At 36.3% G+C, this 21,045-nt stretch overlaps 1 protein-coding gene across 5 annotated transcripts in view; it reads left to right on the top strand.

Moving 5' to 3' along the window:
• Positions 1–21,045, top strand: part of LOC131503577 (probable ubiquitin carboxyl-terminal hydrolase FAF-X) — a 183,853-nt gene that overhangs the window by 35,272 nt on the left and 127,536 nt on the right. For all 5 annotated transcript variants that reach the window (XM_058715034.1, XM_058715033.1, XM_058715030.1 and 2 more), the window contains 5 exons: positions 5,730–5,984; positions 11,800–11,945; positions 13,642–13,721; positions 15,646–15,758; positions 16,985–17,203. In XM_058715034.1, the coding sequence (XP_058571017.1) occupies positions 5,889–5,984; positions 11,800–11,945; positions 13,642–13,721; positions 15,646–15,758; positions 16,985–17,203 (654 nt within the window). In that variant the 5' untranslated portion in view covers positions 5,730–5,888. The remainder of the gene's footprint in view (positions 1–5,729; positions 5,985–11,799; positions 11,946–13,641; positions 13,722–15,645; positions 15,759–16,984; positions 17,204–21,045) is intronic.

Here is a 21,045-nt window from a genome sequence, read left to right as displayed (position 1 = left end):
AAGACAGCATCCCCTTTGTCAAGGATGGCCTGTGTTTTCTTCAGTGACTGAGTTCTATTTAGGAGGAGGCCTGTTTAGACAGTTATCGTCCAGTATATCAGAAGAGAGTTTACTGACCTGGTTGCTGACCAGACACATTCTGCAAGACGCCTCTGGATCCTGTAGCCATGACGGCTTGGACCTAGAGTACCTACATCCATTTGCCGTTTACTAAAGGCATGCAGTGTTACAGGATCAATCGTTTCTGCATTTTGCAATCCAGATTGTTTCCAGTAGGTTAAAAAGGCATCCCAAGGGAGAATCCCATGCTTTTCCTAAAGAGATAAGTAGAAAGAAAAGAGAGGAGGTCCATTACCCCTAAAATCCCCCACCCCCAACTCCTAGGTGGCATTCCACACACAGAACATAGCAGAGGTTCCTGGTGTCAAAGCTACCTAAGGCGTCCCCTCAAACAAAATTGCTAGGACCACCAACCAGCTGACAGACAGCTTCTGAAGGAGGGATGCTAGTGTCCCCCTACTTCCCCATTGCATTCTAGACTACAGGTGGGTGCCTGGCGTTTGAACAGAAATAATGTACCCTGGAAGCCATGCCCTAAAAAAGGCCATGCTTTGAAGAACATGTCCTGATGGTCATTCCCTGATTACCTAGTTCGAAGAGCATGCTGTGGAGACCATGCTTTAGTTTCTTGAAGAACCTGCCTTTTTTTAACCCATGGCAAACACTAGAAAACTTTTACAAGGGGGAATTACTCAATTTTGTAACTTAAGTAATAGTAGAAGACATTGATCAAAAACACTAAAGGCAGAAATCCATCATGATCTGAGCGACATTGCAACACATCTAGTCTCTTACAGCCAACATCCTAGGAGATAGTCCCTGGTTTTAATTCAGTTGGGTACTGGTTTCAGCCAGCTCCCAGTGCAGTTCTCCTGGACTGATAGGGCCTGACCAGAGACTTGGAGACTTAAATCAATGAGGAGTCTTAAGATTGGCAGTCATCCTGTGCCCAAGACAGACAACTTTGTGTAAGGCCAGGAATAGAGGGCATCAAGTTTCTGGGACTTACTCCCATTGTAGCCAGGATACTAATTTCCAGCCAAAAGGCAGGCTGTCTTCTTAGAGGCAGCCTAAGTAGTCAACATGAAAGTGTTTCAGTAAGACCATACTTCTTGAACAACCCCTGAAATGAGAATAAAGAAGCAAAAGAGAAAAGTATTCTCAACTATATTTGCACCAAGGCTCAGATTTCAAATGAACAGACTGAGTCCCACCTGTTTGGAGTCATGGTGGAGTGCTCCAGAGGCAGCAGGGGAAGAAAGAATTCTTGAAGGCGTCTTTGGTGCAAAAAGATGATTTTAGTAAAGCATGGGGACCGGACCCTTGGGCAGGAAGAGCTGCACTAGGGCTGTGATGGGTACCTCATTATATACGTTCAGTTTGGGAGGGGGTCAGAGATAGAATAAATTTCTAAGGAATTTTTGAAGCAGTAGTTCCAGAACCTTGAGGGGCTAGCTGTTGGTAGGGAAACACCATTTATCACTATTTAATGAAACTTCAATCATGAGACCCTTCAGATGTATATCGCGGATGGTAAGCTTGGAGCATGAATGCCAGCATATATCCTGGGACAGTAGAGATAAAGGAAGTAAATTTACAGGATCCTCAGGGTTGGAATAATGTTAAGCTAAGGTTCTCTTTTGCCCCGAGCAAAGTGTCATCATCAAAGCAGCAGAGCTCCTAGAAGGGGGTCACTCTCCCTGTTTAAAGGACTTGTCAGTGGGCTGTAGGCAGTAAGGGAATTTAAGTTTTCATTTGCCTTAGTTTCCCACATACCATGGCAAGCACTTAAACCCCTTTCCTTTGTTCTTGGGTAGCTGGAGTGTCTGAGGAATATCACATCTATTTCACCTGGGCTGGGACCTGGGCAGGGGTGGGGGCTGAGGGAAGGGGAGGGTTTGTGCCACCTGTGTTTTTCCCTAGGCTTGCCCCATGCTCCTTGATCAGCTTTGTGCAGGGTGGGGGGAGACTTTCCTTCACCATTTAGTGCAGTTGGACGTCTGGGTCAGGCCATCCTAGGAATGCATGTTTTGGGTGTTGTGTGTTTTCATAATGGTAAATGTGGATACTTTGAACTGTCTTCATTTCCTGTTTTGTTTTTCTTTTCTTTTCTCATCAGTTTTGGGCTTGTGTTATTTTTGACTAATCTATTGCTCGTCCTGGCCTGCCTGTGCCTATAGTGTCTGCTGCTATAACATGCTATACAGCACTTACCCTGTTTTCAGTGGCCTTCAACCTGTACTCAAACTATGCTGCAAATTTTAGATCTCTAGGATCTGAAGCTAGAAATATGGAGTTAAGTTCCCCATACTCCTGCTGATCTGAGTGAAGGATCCATTAGGAGCCATGCTGGAATTGGGTGTTATTTTTAATTTTGTCTTGAGCTACATTGGACTGGGGGATGGGCTAGTGTAAATAAAACTTGAGTTAAAAACATAAACTCCTAAAAGTCATCAGTTCTGTTAAATTTATTCACTCACCTGGGTCCTGAATCCAGTTCCTCACTTACCTGCGTGCTTAAAGCCAGTTACTGGCTTTCTCATAAATGTAGTTTTGTTTGCATAGTGCTGTTAATTTGGTGTCTCTGGAAGGTAGGGCCTGAAGTTTTTTATTCTGCTATCTTGCTGACATCACATTACTGATTTTTATCTTATTAAGAAAGGTGATAACTTTTCCAGTCCTAGAATATGTTAAGAGATGCTGGAGTTTGTATTGAAAAAACTGCTGCTGTGATCTAAAGGAATGTAGCATTGCTGTTTTAGATTACATTTTAAGTTATTTGAATAATTGCTAATTTTTTCAGAAACTGTCTTTGTAATGCAGGGTTTCTCCCTTGACTGATCTGATTGGTATACCTTAATAAATCTATATGATAACTTTAACAGTATTATTTAAAGTTTGAGACTCCTACATGAAGTCAAGTAAAGCACTAACTTCTACCTGTTTTCTCTCTAATTAAATGCAATCTAAGATATAGTCCCCAGTATCATTCTAGCCCCCACCCTCAGTATCATCCTTAAAGAACAGATATATGGCATAAGCTTTTCTGGTTTTGACTCAGATCTTTCCAAATTATATCTGAAAAGTTTGCTTTCCAAAATACTTCTCAAACATTCAAATACCTCACAGTACACTGTAGTGTTAGAAAGCAGGGTATTTGTTGAAAATTAGTTTTTGCCTAGTAATAGTGAGACACTGTACTGAAGTAATTACATATGTTTATGAGTATGGTGGTATTTCCATTTCCAAAAACAGATTGGTTATTCTGTCTTTTAAAATATGCAGGTATTTTAGTGGAAATGGTAACTTTGAGATCTGAGTTCAGGTTTGACTTTAGAAATGTATTTGCTCCATACATATTACTTGTTCATTTACCAAAATGAACCAGCCATCTCAGTGCTTACAGGTGTCAGAAGCCATCAATCTAGCATGCTTAGGAAAGGAGAATTTTATGTGGAGGCAGAGATGATGTGAGTGATAAGGCAGAAACAATAGAGTAAAGTCTGTAAGCTAAGACTTGATATACCCTATGATGGAAGTTTGCTCAGCCCTACTGAATAGCTAAGAGTGAAGCATATTAATGGGTAGTTAACAGGAAAAGACCAGAACTCCTAGAGAACTGTAACTGTGAGAAGAGAAAAAGTACTGTCCAGGTAAGGCTTTCTCAGAGGCAAAAGATCATTCTATGATATAGGAAAAACATACTTTGTTTGAGAGAAAGCAGAGATTATACTGTCAGGTTTTTTCCACTTATTCTTATAACAGCCTTTTGTTGAAAATGACTTAGAGCACCTGGATCAAGCAGCCGACATTGGCAGGTTATGATCTCACATTTCCTAAGTTCAAGCTCCGAGGCATTGGGCTTGCTTTGGATCCTCTATCCCCGTCCTCTCTGCCCTTCCCCCACTCTTGCTTGCTCTTCCTGTCTCTCTCCTTTCTCTTAAAAATAAATTAAACATGAAAGAAACAGAGAGAGAGAAAGAAAGAAAGAGAGGGAGGGAGGGAGGAGAGGAAGGAAAGGAAGGAAAAAAAACGACTTCGGCCTTTTGCTGGTTACTTAACTGTGTATCTCCAGATATAAGGATATGAGCAGACACAAAATGACAGGAAAACAATTTTAGGATATTTTGTTTCGAATATTCTCATACCAAAAGGAATTCAACTTGCAATGGAAAATCTTATGAAGAAAAATTTAAGTAGAAATAATATCCACCCATCCCTCCCTACCTGCAAAGAGATGGGATTAGTTCTAGGGTTGCATACTTAACATACCTGTGCTTTGGTCAAATAACTTCTTAGAATCTCAGGTTCCTAATTCATAGAATGTAAGTCACAAACTGCAAACTACAGAGTTATAGGGATAAATAGAATCTTGATCCTGAATCATACATAATCTCTATTACCCTCCCCCCAGAAAACATTTAGGAAGAGAGGTTTGCATGTTTGTTTTGAGAGAAACTGGTTTATTTCCAATGCCATATACGGACCTCCTTTAAAACCATCATGACAAATGCAGTTTTGAACGTGAATCAAATGAGGAAAAAGAAATAACGTAGACATTCTTTCAAGAAAATTCTGGAGAAGGACTGATAGGGCTTTTAATAAGAAGAATTTAGGCATATTTGTAGACTAAGGAAAAAAAAGAAATTCAGAGGATTAAGATTATGGACAAACTGGGATCAGGAGCCCATTAAAAGGACAAAAGAGAAGAGAACAAACTTGAAGTAGTGAACAATGAAAAGAAGATGTCAAGTTTTTTTCAAGTTGCATGAAAAAATGATTTTTAAATAGTTTTGTAAGCAGCGGGACTCAAATATAAAAAAGTAGGGAGTTTTAAAAATCATCTACTTCAGGAGCATCTGGGTGGCTCAGTCGGAACCGACTCTTGATTAAAGCTGAGGTCACGATCTCACAGTTCTTCTTGAGTTCAAGCCCTGCATCAGGTTCTTGGCTGACAGTGTGGAACCTGCCTGAGATTCATATTCATTCCCTCTCTCTCTCTCTCTCTCTCTCTCTCTCTCTCTCTCTCTCTCTCTCTCTCTCTCGTCCTGCCTTGCTTGTGCTCTTGCTTCTTCTCAAAATAAACTTTAAAAAAAAAGAAAAAGTTTAGTTTGTATAAAGCATGTTTATATGCTGGGGAAAAACGTACTTAATGTGATCTTATAGTAGTTGACCCTATGGAGGGATTGTGTGTGCATTTATGTGTATGTTTTGGGGTCTTTTTTTTAACCTACTTTCTCATTCTGCGTATAATAAGGAGTACTATTACTATTTGCTAACTTGGTTTTTCATTTTATTTGTTAAAAAGTAGTCTACATCTTATTTTTTTAGTATATTTCAGTGTATTTAAGAGAGTGGTTGATAGACATTTTCTGATTCTTTATTAAGTCATATATGATGAGTAAAAATCTTGTATTTTTTTCTAGTGCTACTATATATAATATTAAGAATATACTTTCTATGTTTTCGTGTTAGAACTACTGGTAGGTGCAGTAGGAATTTAGTAGGTTGAATAACAGTATTACTAAAGATTTTACTTCGGTCTTTTATAGCCGTCTGTTAATGACTATAGAGAGTGATACTACCACCATCACCATAAAATTGGAATGATTCATTATTTGCCTTTTTAATATTTAAAACAAATATGCCTTTTTTTCTTCTGTTTTTAGGTTATGAAATGGTCTCTGCAAGATGGTCTGTCCTTGAATTTGACATTTTTAAGCCTGACATATGCTGGTACTTATTCTCCTTTAACTGGACTATAATTTCTTCTGTTACAATTGCTATATAAAGCAAAGAAAATAGCAAAGATCTGTTCTGTGTCAAGTATGACAGCCACAACTCGTGGCTCTCCAGTAGGAGGAACTGACAGCCAGGGCCAAGCCCCTGATGGACAATCTCAGCCCCCCTTGCAACATAATCAGGTAGGACATGATGTGTTAAGGCTGTGTTGTTCTGAATTACAAAATAATGACAGATGTCCTGAATAATTTATAATCATTAGAAACTCATTGTCATTTTAAGTTACACTTAAGAACAGTCACTGAGACGTATAAGAAACCTACTGTAAATGGTTAAGAAGGTAAGGTCCCTTCCATTTTTTAATACAAGTCTCTAATGACAAAATCATTAAATTAGTTGTTTTGTAACTGTTAGAAGCATAGACTCAAGTCAGCTCTTTATTTTGGAATCCCATCTTTGTGCCATACTAACCTTATAGCTGTGGCTAAGCAAAATACCTATGCCTTAATTTCCGTATCTTTAGTTAGTTAGGGAAGTAATTATTTTTTAAAATTGTGAACTGTTTATTATAGCATGTACAAACCACCCATAGCCTGTATCTGTCAGAGACCTGAGGACACCTGCATCTTCAAGTCACTTTCCCCAAACTCTGCACATCTTCAGCACCTCCTGGCATTCCTGAGTGGCACAGCAGCCATGACCCCATTAGTGACTGTCCTGGAGGAATGTATGGCAGCACAGGGTCCACAGCTTACCCCCAAGGCTTTTTTTTTTTTTTTTTTTTTTGGCTGACAGTGTTCAAAATGTTTTTTCATTGGTTGCCAACAACTCAAAAATCAGAATATTTCACATAAATATCTGGGTTTTTGGCTTCTCCAGATTTTTCACATTAGACCCACACTCTCACTTTACAACAATTAGCTGTCATTGAATGTCAGCCACCAATTTCAGATGGGAATCTGCTTTGTCACTTGAAGCCAGTTGACATTAGTTTACTTAATCATTCAAATACTTATCACAAAGCCATGTCTCTTTATGTCCTATCCCCAGTAATAGAAGTCAAAGTTGCACTACAAAACCTCACAACTCAAAGACCTGCTTACATTTTTATAACCTTGCTGGCCCTGAGGACATATAAATTAGAGATCTGTGAACTACCAGTGTCTGTATATTTAAAGTGTGGATAAGTAAAATAGTGTATGTACAGGGCTTAACTCAGATTTGATTTTATTTTTATTTAGTTAGTTTTTTCATTTAAGAGAGGGAGCACATAAGTAGGGGAAAGGAACAAAGAGAGAGAGGGAGAATCTTAGGCTCCACACTGAGCATGGAGCCCAGCATGGGGCTCAGTCCCACAACCCCTGGGATTATGACCTGAGGCAGAATCAACAGTTGACACCCAACTGACTGAGCAACCTAGTTTAATGCTGGCCTATAATGGATGTAATTAATTTTTCTTTTCTGTGAAAGAATTTGTGTTAACAGAAATGTATTTCCATTTGATTAATAGAAAATAGTTGTTAAAGACTTAATGTAACATTAATTCTTCTTTATTTCTGAAAGTGGTAATATGCATTTCCTTTCCTTCCTCAGTTTTTCTAGGGGGTTAGTTTCATTCAACTTTGCAAAGTTTTGCAAGTATTGGCTTGGAATATGGGGTTTCTTTTTACATTAGGAATTTTATTATTTAATCTTCATTAGTTCTTTCCTTTTGCTTTTGTTGGGTTCCATTGCTGTGTATTTTCTGGTTTCTCGGTGTGGAAATTTAGACAGTTGTTTAGTACTTTTCTTTCAGTTTCGTTGTATTCTAAAACGTGCATTTTAGACTGTCAAATCATATACCACAGCTTTTAATGCATTTGTATCTATTGTCATTCTGCTAACATATTTTTTTTTAATGTTTAGTTATTTTTGAGAGACAGAGACCTAGCATGAGCAGGGGAGGGCCAAGGAAGAGAGAAACACGGAAACAGAAGCAGGCTCCAGGCTCTAAGCTGTCAGCACAGAGTCTGAAGCGGGGCTTGAATTCATGGACCTTGAGATCGTGACCTGAGCCTAAGTTGGACACCCAACTGACTGAATTAGCACCCTTCTGCTAACATATTTTAAAATTTGTGTGGTGATATTTTACATAAGAATATTTTTAGGAGGGCCTTGACAGTTCAGTCTTCAAGCATCTGACTCTTGATTTTAGCTCAGGTCATGATCTCACAGTTCATGGGTTCAAGCCCTGTGCACTGAACACCATACAGCCTACTGGGGAATCTCTTTTCTTCCTCTCTGTATGTCCCTCCCCCACTTGTGCATGTGCTCTCTCTCTCAAAATAAACATTTTTTAAGAAGAATATATTTAGAAATGTAGTGTGTGATATTCAAGCAATTGGAGGTTTTCTCCAATTTGGTCACTGGCTTATAGGTTAATTCCTTTATGGATAGACAGTATGTTCTCAGTGATGTCACTGTTTGGGAATTTATTGAGGCTTGATATGTTGCCCAGCATCTAGTAATTTGGAAAATAAGGGAACTTAGAAAAAGTCGATATATTTCATTATAGAATTCATTTGTCATTTAATTTACTTGTTTTATTAGTATTTGAGAGGTGTGTTAAAGTCTATTTGGGATTGTGGACTTGACCATTTTACTTTTTAAAAGTGAGAATAGTAGTGTTATCAATTATAGTGAAATAAAAGTTTGAACCTATAAGATGTATGCATATTGAAAATAGTGATAATTTTATTGCCCTTGTCCTTGGTTCCTTCTTTTGCCTTCAACTTTGATTCTACTTTTTGTGGTTTTGAGTGAGCATTTTATAGAATTCCTTTTTCTCTGCTTTTGTAACATCTTACAAATGATACTTTTTTTAATATATATTTTTAATGTTTCATTTATTTTTGAGAGGGGGTAGGGACAGAGAGAAAGAGGGAGACACAATCTGAAACAGGCTCCAGGCTCCAGACTCCGAGCTGAACCCCTCCTCCCCCTACCCCCACGGGCTTGAACTCAGGAACTATGATATCATTACCTGAACTGATGTCAGTTGCTCAACTGAGTCACCTGTTTGCCCCCTACCTTTTTTTTCTTTTGTCCTTTTATAGTGGTTGCCTTAGAGTTTGCAATACATTCTATCCACTTACAAATAACGTATACAACTTCATGGGAAATTCATATTCCTTACCACAATTTATGTTTAACTCCTCCCACTGCTGCTTTGTATCATTCTCCTCCTTTATCCTACCCATGTATTGAACACATTGTTGCTTTTGGACAGATTGTTGCATATTAATTCTATTAAGAATATGAAGGATGCACCTGAGGGGTTCAGTCAGTTGAGCAAGAGCTTCAGAGCTTTAAGCTTCGACTTTTGATTTCAAGCTCAGGTCATGATCCCAGGCTTGTGAGATCCAAGCCTACAGTGGGCTTCATGCTAAGCATGGAGCATACTTAGGATTCTCCCTCCCCCATCTCTCTCTCTCTCTTTAAAAAAAAAAAAATATATATATGTGTGTGTGTGTGTGTGTATATACATATGTATATGTGTATATATACATATATACATATGTATGTATATGCTAAGCAAGGAGCGTACTTAGGATTCTCCCTCCCCCATCTGTCTCTCTTTCTCTTAAAACAAATATGTATATATATATGTTTATATGTATATATAATTATATTTATATAAATGTATTGTATATTTACATAATACATATATTTATTATATTAATATGTTACATACATTAATATATATATATTAAGAATAAAGGTCCTTATTTTATCTTCTCTTACTCCTGGCTGTAATACTTTTCTTTACACATACTCAAATTTCTGACTGTTTTCCTTCTCTTGGAAGATCTTGACATTTCTTGCAGGATAGGCAATAAATTCCCCCAGTTTTTATCTGAGAAATTTCTTCTTCACTTTGAAGTATAATATTCAATTATAGGGAATTCTAGACTGATGGTTGTTTTTTCTCAACACTAAATGTTGCAGGGTTTTTGTTTATTTTGTTTCTCCTTCCCCTTCCCCACATGGAAGTCTGTAGCAGGCTGGAGTTTGGTATTTCCCTTCTAGGTTGGTTAGGTTCTGATAAAAATCTAGAAAATTAGAACCTCGTAAAGTAGCCTCTCTTGAGGGTATGCTTTTTTTTTTTTTTTAATTAAAAAATTTTTTTTAATGTTTTTATTTATTTTTGAGAGAGAGAGAGACCGAGCATGAGCATGAGCAGGGAAGGGGCAGAGAGAGAGGGAGACAGAATCTGAAGCAGGCTCCAGGCTCCGAGCTGTCAGCACAGAGCCTGACGCAGGGCTCGAACTCACAAGCTGTGAGATCATGACCTGGGCTGAAGTTGGATGCTTAACCGACTGAGCCATCCAGGCGACCCAATGTTTATTTTTTAGAGAGAGAGAGAGACAGACAGAGGGTCAGCAGAGGAGAGGCCAAGAGAGAGAGGGAGACACAGAATCTGAAGCAGGTTCCAGGCTCTGAGCTGTCAGCACAGAGCCGGGTGCGGGGGTCGAACTCACAGATGGTGAGATCATGACCTGAGCTGAAGTCAGATGCTTAACCTACTGAGCCACCCAGGCACCCCAAGGGTATGGGGGTTTTTTTTGTTTTTTTTTTTAAAGAAGAGCTGAATGTTGTACCATCGTTCATAATGGCTACATTGCATCTTCTCCTGGAAATGGAATTCTCTGTGAACCTCACTGTGACAATTTGACAGGATTTCTGCAGGTAAAATCACAAAACTTTGAGTGTTCTCTTCAGTCTAGACCCTCTGTGGTTTTAAACTCAGACTTTTCACTCTTTGCTTCCAAGCAATTAATCAAGTGCAATATAAGTTTTCCTCTCCCAGTCCTTATTCCCATGGAGATTTTGGTCACGGTTTTCTGCTGGTTATTTTTTTACTCTCTTTGTCCCTGAGACGCTCTTCCGGTTTTATAGGCAGCAGTTTCCTTAGGACCTTCATTCTCCATCAGATCTGTGAAGAGTTGTTACTTCAGTTTATTCAGTTTTTTACTTGTTAGGAAAGAGTAACAACTTCAAAGCTGTTTATATGCTGAACCAGAAACCAGAAGTCTCCTCCTGTCCTTTTACTTTCTTCTCCTTTATGTCCTTATGTTTAAGCATCTATATTTTATGTAGCTTGTAGCTATGTTCTGTGTTTTTGTCTTGATTTTCAGTTGTATTTTTAGTTCTTTTAATATAAATGCTGAAATATTTGGGATATTTGTCTTTTATGGTGTATGTGCCTTAAGAATTTGGGAATGGCTTAACTCATGGTTCTGACTTTTTTTGTGTGGTTGTAGTCAGCATCTCAACTGGGATTACAGTCATCTGAAGGCTTGACCAGAGTGGCTCCCTCACATGGCTTTTCATTGGATGCCTCCGTTTCTCACCACATAGACCTCTGCAAAGGGCTACTTAAGTGTCTTCAAGTCATGACACTTAGGTTTTTCCAGAAAGATTGTTCTAAGAGAGGAAGAAAACAAGCATAACTTCTATGGCGTCACCTCAGAAGTTACACTGATATTTCCACAAGGATATATAATTAAGAAAGTTTGGCTCCTGGGTGGCTTAGTTGGTTGGGTGTCTGACTTTTGATTTCAAATCAGGTCATAACCTTATAGTTTGTTGATTTGAGCCCTGAGTATGGGGCCTGCTTGGGATTCTTTCTCCCTCTCCCCCGTCCCCGACCCTCACATCGTCTTGATCTCTCTGAAAAATAAAAAAGTAAACTTAAAAAAAATACTCATTACAGCTGTTTCATTAGCAGTAAACATTACAGAAACTAATGTTCTCTAATTTTAGTCTGCTCAATCCATACAATGCTATATGCTCAATTTTTCAAAAATTCTTAATCTTTTAAATACAGTAAGTGTGCAAAATACCAGTTTATAAAAAAAAGCAGTGTGATCACAATTGTATTAAATATTTATAGATAATTGCTAAGTGTCATGCAAATGTCATAGAAATTTAAGTCTGGCGTATTTAATTTTTCAGACCTCATCGGCCAGTTCCTCCAATGAGAATTCCCCGGTATCTCCTCCAGATGAACAAGGTCAGGGAGATGCTCCACCACAGCATGAAGATGAAGAACCTGCATTTCCACATACTGACCTCGCAAAGTTGGATGACATGATCAACAGGTGAGTTGGTTTTTTTGTTTATTTGTTGTTTTAAGTTTATTTTGAGAGACAGCAAGCAAGAGCTCATACCATGGGGGAAGGCAGAGAGAAAGGGAGAAAGAGAATCTCAAGCAAGGCTTCATGCTGTCAGCAGAGAGGCCATTGTGGGGCTCAGACCCATGGACTGTGAGATCATGACCTGAGTTGAAATCAAGAGAGAGACGCTTACCCAACTGAGTTACCCAGGCACCCCTTGTTAACCAAAAAAAAAATTTTTTTTTGAGAGAGCAAGTGAGTGAGGAGCAGAAAGAGGGAGAGAATCACACAAGGGGCAGAGGGAGAGAGAGGAGTGGGGCTCGCCTGGGGCGGGGAGGGGGGGGGTTGTTTGTTTGTTTTTGTTGTTTTTTTACCTGAAGCAGGGCTCCAGCTCTACCATTGTGGGACTCATACTCATGAACTGTGAGATCATGACCTGAGCTGAAGTCCAATTCTTAACAACTAAGCCACCAGGTGCCCGATAACCAGATTTTTAAGCATTGCCACTGCTAAAGAATGAAAAAAAGACTGGATTGCAGTGTCACAAAAGAAATTTTGCTCTTTCCCTAATAACATTAACGCTTTAGACATTGCCAGATAGTTTGTAATTCATTGCTAATGCAGGCATTTATGTGAATTTTTAAAAATTAAAAGATGATATGAAAAAAGATTTTAAATTAATAATGCTTTGTGATCTTAATGGATATGTTTCTAGCCTAGAACCGTAGGTGGGAATTTCCTTTTGAGTATTTATAAAGGTTATGTCTCCTTGGTATTTTGACTACTAGACTTGCTCGATGACCTTCTTTCTATGTCCATTTTCTATTTAGAGAAATCATTGTGAAAGATTTTGTTTTGTCTGGTGGTTGTTGATTTTTATTAGGACTGGAGGACTGAGTTATATTAAATCTTAAGTTACAGGGAAATTTTTAAAAATCGCTTTTGCATAACCTATAACAAAAGTATCTGTTACATTTTTTGTAATAGGCTATCTTTTTATTAAAACAGGGTATTCAGGAATTTTGTTGTCCTTCTGAAAAGGACTTAGGGACAGACAGAATACAGTTCTTTCTAGGAATTAGAGAGTTAGTCAGTGGAATGTATTCCTAGGTAACTGAGGGAAAATCCTAGCCTGGGTATGGTGGCATCTATATTGCTTTTGATACAGGAGTGTACTTAGTATGGTACACAGGCTCAGAGGCTCTGTAAGTCATACAGTTTTCAGGAAAAGTTGGTAAATGTCATGTTGAGATGAATTGAAGTAGAAATCAGCCATTTGTCTCCACATTTATTTTGTCTTTGTGAAGATCAACAGAAAGGGATGTTGTGTTGTCTTCTCTTAATGTATCTGAACCTCAAAAGAACAGTTTGCTACTGACTTTTAACAATGAGTGTACATAATTGATTAATTTTAGTTTTAGGGGGCTGTGAAAGTTACTTATTGAATTCTCCTTCATTGCTATATCTCTAGGTATACAGTGCTTTTAAAAATTGTGTCTGTAATATCTCAGTTCACAAAGCAGGTAATTTGCCAATCTCTTCTTTCAGTTTGTGGTGAGTGTTTAATGTAGTCAGATTTTTCACTTTTTCATAGTAAAATTAATTTTGTAGGTAAGTTATCTTTGGTATTTCATTTGTGGCCAACTAATACGGCATTTTAAAACTGCATAATAATTTTTAGGCCTCGATGGGTGGTTCCAGTTTTGCCAAAAGGGGAATTAGAAGTACTTTTAGAAGCTGCTATTGATCTTAGTAAAAAAGGTGAGTACATAGATTATTATGTTTTCCATAATGCATTATTGATACTTGCATATTGTTCTTGAGACTTTTGTTTTTCTCTTTTATAAAAAGTTGCTATATATTCTTAGACCACACTGTCTTCCTAAACTTTCTGTTAGGGCTTATATGTATGCTAAGAACAAAGATTTTGTGTATCTTTGACAGTCTTTAAAGACCTCTGAATTCTTTAAAATTTTATGCAGAATTTTGTGTATATATTAACATTTCTAAGTGCAGGATCTGCTTGTATATTTTTAAAGGCACTGTTAATTAAACATTAAAATATTTTCTAGACTAATAATTTTTTAAAAATCTGATGTGTGAAGTAGTATACATTAAAGAGTGTTTCACAGTTTAAAAAATACTAAATGACCATAGATTTCAGATTTATCTGTTGACTTTTTTTGCATGTAAGGCATTTATAATTGGGAGATAATGTTAATTTGCAAGTAATTTCAGTAAAACATATTTAAATTTACTATTTGAGTGACTTACTGAACAGCCAGTGAACCAAAAGATACACTAATCTTATATTTTTATGAAAATTACTATTTCATTAATATTTTGTTGTGAAAACTCAAGGTTGTATTTTGACTTTTTAAAAACTAAATTTTTTGGAAAAAGTATCTTGAGAAATGAGGTCTTTTACTAATTTTTTTTTTAAAGCAACCAGTAAATAATCTGGTATTTTTCACTATTTACCCAAAACTAAAAGTATCATACTGGAGTCCATCACGTTTAAAAAAAAAAAATTAATGTTCATTTATTTTTGAGAGAGAGAGTATGAGCAGGAAGGGGCAAAGAGAGAGGGAGACACAGAATCTAAAGCAGGCTGCAGGCTCTGAACTGCCAGCACAGTGTCCTGAGCTGTCAGCACAGAGCCTATTGCGGGGCTCGAACTCACAAACCATGAGATCCTGATCTGAACCAAAGTCGGTTGCTTAATTGACAGCCACCCAGGCACCCCAAGAATGTTTCATTTTTAATTTTACAAACTATAAAAGTATTTTACCAACACTCAAGTTTCTTTTGTTTTGTGCATTTGTTCATTAATTGAAGGACTTATGAACTGGGCATGTTATCAATCTAAAGGTATAGAATGAACAAAAATTGAAATGCTACTTTGTTTAAATAAAGCATTGCCATTCAGTTGCAGAGGCTTTTCTCTCCCCATTCATTTTCTGTGGGATCCTATTTTTGCAACACAAAATATAAGTTTTTTTTTAAGGGAAGTCCCAGGTATAAATGATCTACCAATGTGTAAATGATCTAAACCAAACCAAACTGTGCAGATTTAATGTTTGAGTTCTTATGAAGTATTACAAATTTTCTTTTTGGCACTGAAGGTACTTTTTAAATCATAAGAAATAAAGGAAGTACGCATGCCTAGATGCCTGGAAGTGATGAAAGGACTAATTAATTATGAAGATGATACAGGATTCATGTGTTAAATTTGGTATTAAACAGATAATTTAGAGCCAAATGAAATTTTTGAATGGTTACTTTTTTTTTTTTTTTGAACTGTAATTTCGGTGAGTAAAACCATGTGAAATGCTTTCATTCTCTATTTCCCCAGTAACTTTTTTGTTTAAAATGTAGTTTCATGTCTTGAAGCATTTTCAGTTAATCATCACATGACTTGATTTCACATACACAGCATTTATACAACTTGGTATTTTTAAAATTGAATATAGCATTTCATTTTTCTGAACCTTTTTTCTTTTTCATTGTAAAAAAGTTACCTTTTACCCTCTTGCAGAGACAAGTCATGTCTTATTTCAAAAGCTGCAGTACTGTTTGTGAGAGAAACTATCAGTACTTCTAACAGTTTGTCTTTAATGGTCTAATTGGCTAGAGAAATGTTTTTTTCTTTATGTTAAATTCAATTTTTTTTATGTCTTCTTAGGTCTTGATGTTAAAAGTGAAGCATGCCAACGTTTTTTTCGAGATGGTCTAACAGTATCTTTCACTAAAATTCTTATGGATGAGGCAGTGAGTGGCTGGAAATTTGAAATTCATGTGAGTCTAATATTTTGGAGACTCATATTTATATGGTGATGCCTATAGATTTATCTCTGGAAAACAGTCCTGTGAATAGTATATCAAGTCTGCTGATGTATTTGACAGAATTGAAGGTCTTTAAGAACAGTCTTATCTTTTAGAATGAATTTGAGATTTGAGTTATGAAATCTTGGTTTAAGCTCTTCTGGAATCCCAAGTACCTATAACCATATGCAGGTCCTACATTTCATCGAATGTGTCATGTTATTGATTGTAAGATTTGACTGCTCTATATACCTTTAAGAAAGAAAAACACCCAAGATGACAAATAAAAGATTCCCAATATAGATAGCACTGTATCAGATATAATTTTAGAAGAGACACAGCTGATAAATTCATTGACATGCAAGAAACCTTACAAGCTTTAACTTTGGTAGAGTGAGAAAAGAAAATCTTACCTGGAAATTTAAACCACAAGCCAGTATTCTCACAAGGTTTTGGTATGAATTCAAACTACAGTTTTTTAGTAATTAAAAAAGTCCCAACAAAATCTAAACAGTTCTCAAATTGGAAGTGTCTCTGAGTGACTGCAGAAAACTTGAGTACTCAGTAAATACCTTTAGTCTAGAATAGTGCAAGCAAATGCAAAATAATGCAAGCTACCATTGATTCTTAGATACCTTTGTGTTCCAGAGATTTTGAAAGTGAAATAATACGCACCTGACTTGATTCATTGAATTCTGTAACCTGGTTCTTGTGTATAACACAGAATAAATCAAGAGTTATGGTGTGGACTTCAGCTTGGAAAATGTAACATACCTGATTTTTGAATTGATATTTAGATGACAGATCTCCTAATCTTAGATACTGACATAACTTTGAATGTTTAGGGTGTAGAATTACTGCCTCTAGAGTACAAATTCCAAAGAAAGAAAATGGTAATTTGCATGGCTCCTTTGTGCACACAGAGTAGAAATGGACAACGTATGGTGCCTACTTCATCTGTAACTTTTCTCACATAGCTGTTGAAATTAGATGCATTACAAATATGAAGTAAATAATTACTGATTTATTTTTATTGTCTGCTCGATCACAGTATTAGTGAAGTTACACAGAATTCAGATGACCAATATAGAAAATGGAGAAAGTGAGCATTAATAACAAGATTAGAATGTTTCTGTGCTTGAAATTACAAATCTCTTTTAAATGAACTTCTCTTGTCCTTGTCTCCTTTCATATGACAGAGGTGTATTATTAACAATACTCATCGTCTAGTGGAGCTTTGTGTGACCAAGTTGTCCCAGGACTGGTTTCCACTTCTAGATCTTCTTGCCATGGCCTTAAATCCTCATTGCAAATTCCATATCTACAATGGTACACGTCCGTGTGAATCAGTTTCTACAAATGCCCAGTTGCCTGAAGATGAACTATTTGCTCGTTCCTCAGATCCTCGATCACCAAAAGTGTGTTGGTTTTTAAAATTAAATCTGTTTTTGTGTTTGTTACAAAACTTGTGACATGAACCTTACTTTAACATAATGATCAGTGTATAACTTTGTTTTGTATGGGTTTTTGCTTAAAAAGCACGTTATTTAATATGTATAGTTGATTCATTGAGCCAGGGGCCAGCATCACAATAATTCATGCCTGAACAAGTTGTGTATTGATCAGTTAATGAATATCTTCATATTGGAAGCTTTTTCTGTATCTCCCCTAGTAGCAGGATACAGTATTTGCTCCTTCAATGTTCAGAATGACTTTAGAGAATATAACTGCTATAAGCCAAGGGCGTGAACTGTACTTTGCACTTAGATGTATATTTAATAGCATATATTTATGTATAGGCGATATAAACAGATTTTTGAATTTTAATTTTTTTTGTAACATGCTGTTAGTCATTTCTTAAAATACATTTGATTTCTTATGAGAGAATCTTAGTATTGATTAGCATCTGAGTTTTGAGTCCAGTAAATAATTTTTCAGTTTGTATTCATTTTACAGAGAAGATACAGTCTGCCCAAATTATAACAAATTTCAGGGAAGCACAGCAGAAAAATTTAAAAACTAATGATCCATCAACAGAGCTGAGAAATCACCCAAAAGCAGTGTATTAGACCTGGCTATATAGAGAGAAGCTCTGTTTTGTATGTGCTCATTCTCAAGTGTCAGTAACTTACATGTCATTTTAATGGCTTTTTCTCAGAGACAACTTATTATATTCATTTTGATTAATATTTGAACATGTTGAAAGAACATAGCACTAGAAGCAGAAAACAAACTAAGTTTTATTGGGTATTAGTGCACACACACAAATAAAAAATAACAGAACAACACAAAATCCCTGTAAAGAAATGTGAGATACGTAGATAGATGATTTTTCCGTTTTAATGCTGCTCATTTCTTTTTCTAGCCTGATTTTCATGGCTGGGACTTTAGTACCTGGCTGAACAGGTTTGGTCAAGGCAAGCATCCTTGTTTGTTCCTAGTCTTGGAGGAAATGCTTTCATTTTATCATTTAGTTTGATATTCGATATGGGTTTTCCATATGTAGCCTTTCTTATTTTGAGGTAATTTTCTTTTGTTTTTTTGGTGTTTTTATTGTTACAGATTGTTGAATTTGCCTAGTCCTTTTCCTTTATGAATTCAGATCATGTGAGTTTCTTCTTTCATTATGCTAATGTGTGTTACATTAATTTTGTATATTAAGACATCCTTGCATTCTAAGAAAGAACATCCCACTTATTCATGTTGCTAGTATGTTATTGAGTGGTTTTATATCCGTATTTGCAGGATTCATCTCTAAATAAAATCTTTGTCGGGCTCTGATATCACAGTAATCCTGGTCTCTTAAAATGAGTTTGAGTATATTCCTTCCTCTTCAGTTTTTTTGGAAAAACTTCAGGAGATTGGTGATAACTCTTTAATGCTTGTTAGATTTTTTTCAATGACACTGTTTGGTCCCTCATTTTCTTTGTTGGAAGGTGGTTGATTCCTCATTCAGTCTCTTCCCTAATTATAGGCCTGTTCAAATTATTTCTCCTGACCAACTGTGGTATATGATGTGTGTTCTAGAAATTTGTCCATTTTATCTATGCCACCTTTTATTGACATGTATAGTACTTTCAATACAGTTAATCATAGTGCTTTCTAATTTCTTTTATTCTTTGTTAACTCTGTAGTCAGTTCTCTCTTGTTTCTGATTTTGATTGAGTCTTTTTTTTTTTTTTTCAACTTAGTTAACCTGTCCAAAAGCTTATCAGCTTTTTTATTTCTTTTTCCAGAAAACAATTTTGGTTGATTTTTTTCCCCTCTATTTCTCTTTTACTTTTTTCTTTTTCAGGTTTTGTTTTTGTTTTTGAGTGTGTGTGTGTGTGTGTGTGTGTGCAAAATAGGGGAGAGGATCACAGCAGGATAGAGAGAGACAGATGGAGAGAATCTGAAGCAGGCCACACACTTAATGCAAAGCCCAACACAAGGCTTGATCCCATGATCCTGGGATCATGACCTGAGCCAAAATCAAGGGCCCTCTATGCACTGAGCCACACAGGCGCCCATCTAGTTCCTTTTAAAATGTAAAGTTACATTGTTGCCTTCAAAGCTGTTTTTTAAAAACAGGTTTGAACGTATAAATTTTCCTTTGGGCATGGATTCATATTTGATCAGTCAGATAAAGAGTACTTTGGGTATTTTCTGCATATTTTGTGGGTTTTCCTGATAGTCTTCTATTACTGATTTCTAATTCCATTCCATTGTGTTCTGAAAAGATGTTTTGTATGATTTTACTGTTATTTAAAGACTTGCTTCTGCAGAATGTATTCTTATAAAGAATATGTATTCTGCTCTTGTTTACAATGTTCTATATGTCTGAAAGGTTTGGTTCTGTATTGTCATGTAAGACTGCTTTTTGCTTATTTTCTTCTCTTTAGTTTTTCTGTTATTGAAAATGCTGTATTGAAATCTCCAGGTAGTGCTGTAGAACTGTTGTCTCCAATGTCAGTAGTTGTTTCATATATTTATGAACCCTGAAGTTCTATCTTCCTGGTTAATTGACTCTTTTTATCAAGTTTTGTACAGTTGAGTTTGTAGACTTTTCTCTTTGGGTTACTATTTGCATCGAATATATTTTTCCATCTTTCTCCTTCTAAGCTATACATATCCTCAGATCTAAAGTAACTCTGTTAGAAGACAGTGTGTCATTGGATTCTGGTTTCCCATCCATTCTGCTGATCTATATGCCCAGATTGGAAGGTCTGTCTTTTTAAATTTTTTTATAATGTTTAGTTATTTTTGAGAGAGGGAGACACAGAATCCGAAGCAGGCTCCAGGCTCTGAGGTGTTAAGACAGAGCTGGACACAGGGCTGAAACTCACAGACCATGAGATCATGACCTGAGCTGAAGTTGGAGGCTTAACTAAAAAAAGTCTGTCTTTTTACATTCAGTGTTGTTACATTGATAAGGAAGGATGTGCTAGTACCATTGTTACTTGTTTTTCATATATCTTATAGTTTTTGATATATCTTATAATTTTTGGTGTATCAGTTTCTTTCTTACTGACTTTCATTTATTACGTTGATTTTTTTTGTACTGACATGTTTTCATTCCTTTCTCATTCTGTTTTGGGTGTAAGTGTTCACTCTAGTTACAATAGGGGTTAAGTGTAACATTCTAGGGTTAAAAGAGTTTGGTCTAATGTGATACCAACTTAAGTTAGTTGCATACAGAAACTACTACTTTATAGCTCCGCCACTTCGTTGTTTATGTTATTGATGTCATAAATTACTTCTTTGTATGTTTACATCTTTATAATTTTTATTCAAATTTTCCTTTTAAAAATTTTGCAAGGGATTAAAAAAATGAAGTTGTGTGCCAAAATCAGATGAAACTGGTTAAGTTGGTCCATTTATTTACCTTTTACATGCTTTTTATATGTTACCTTGAACATTGAGTCACTGTCAAGCATCCTTTCAACTTCATATTCTATTTAGCATTTCTGTTCGAGCAGGTCTAATGGTAATAGACTTTGTCAGCTTTTCTCTGAGAATGTCTTGATTTCTTCCTCATTTTTGAAGAAATGTTTTACCAAATAGACTTCTCACTTGACAGTTTTTCTTTTAACAATATAAATAATATTCATCTGGCCTGTGTGTTTCTTCTGAGTAATCAACTGATTACTTCTGGGTGTAATCAGGATCTTCTGGGTGTGAAGAATCATTGCTTTATTGTTCTTTGTAAGATTCTTTCCATGTATTTGATCTTAGTTTGATTATAATCTGTCTTGGTGTGAGTCTCTTTGGGTTTATCCTC

Source organism: Neofelis nebulosa (genome assembly GCF_028018385.1).
Source record: "Neofelis nebulosa isolate mNeoNeb1 chromosome Y unlocalized genomic scaffold, mNeoNeb1.pri SUPER_Y_unloc_1, whole genome shotgun sequence".
Classification (NCBI taxonomy): Eukaryota; Metazoa; Chordata; class Mammalia; order Carnivora; family Felidae; genus Neofelis; species Neofelis nebulosa.
This window is presented reverse-complemented; position numbering and strand designations above follow the sequence as displayed.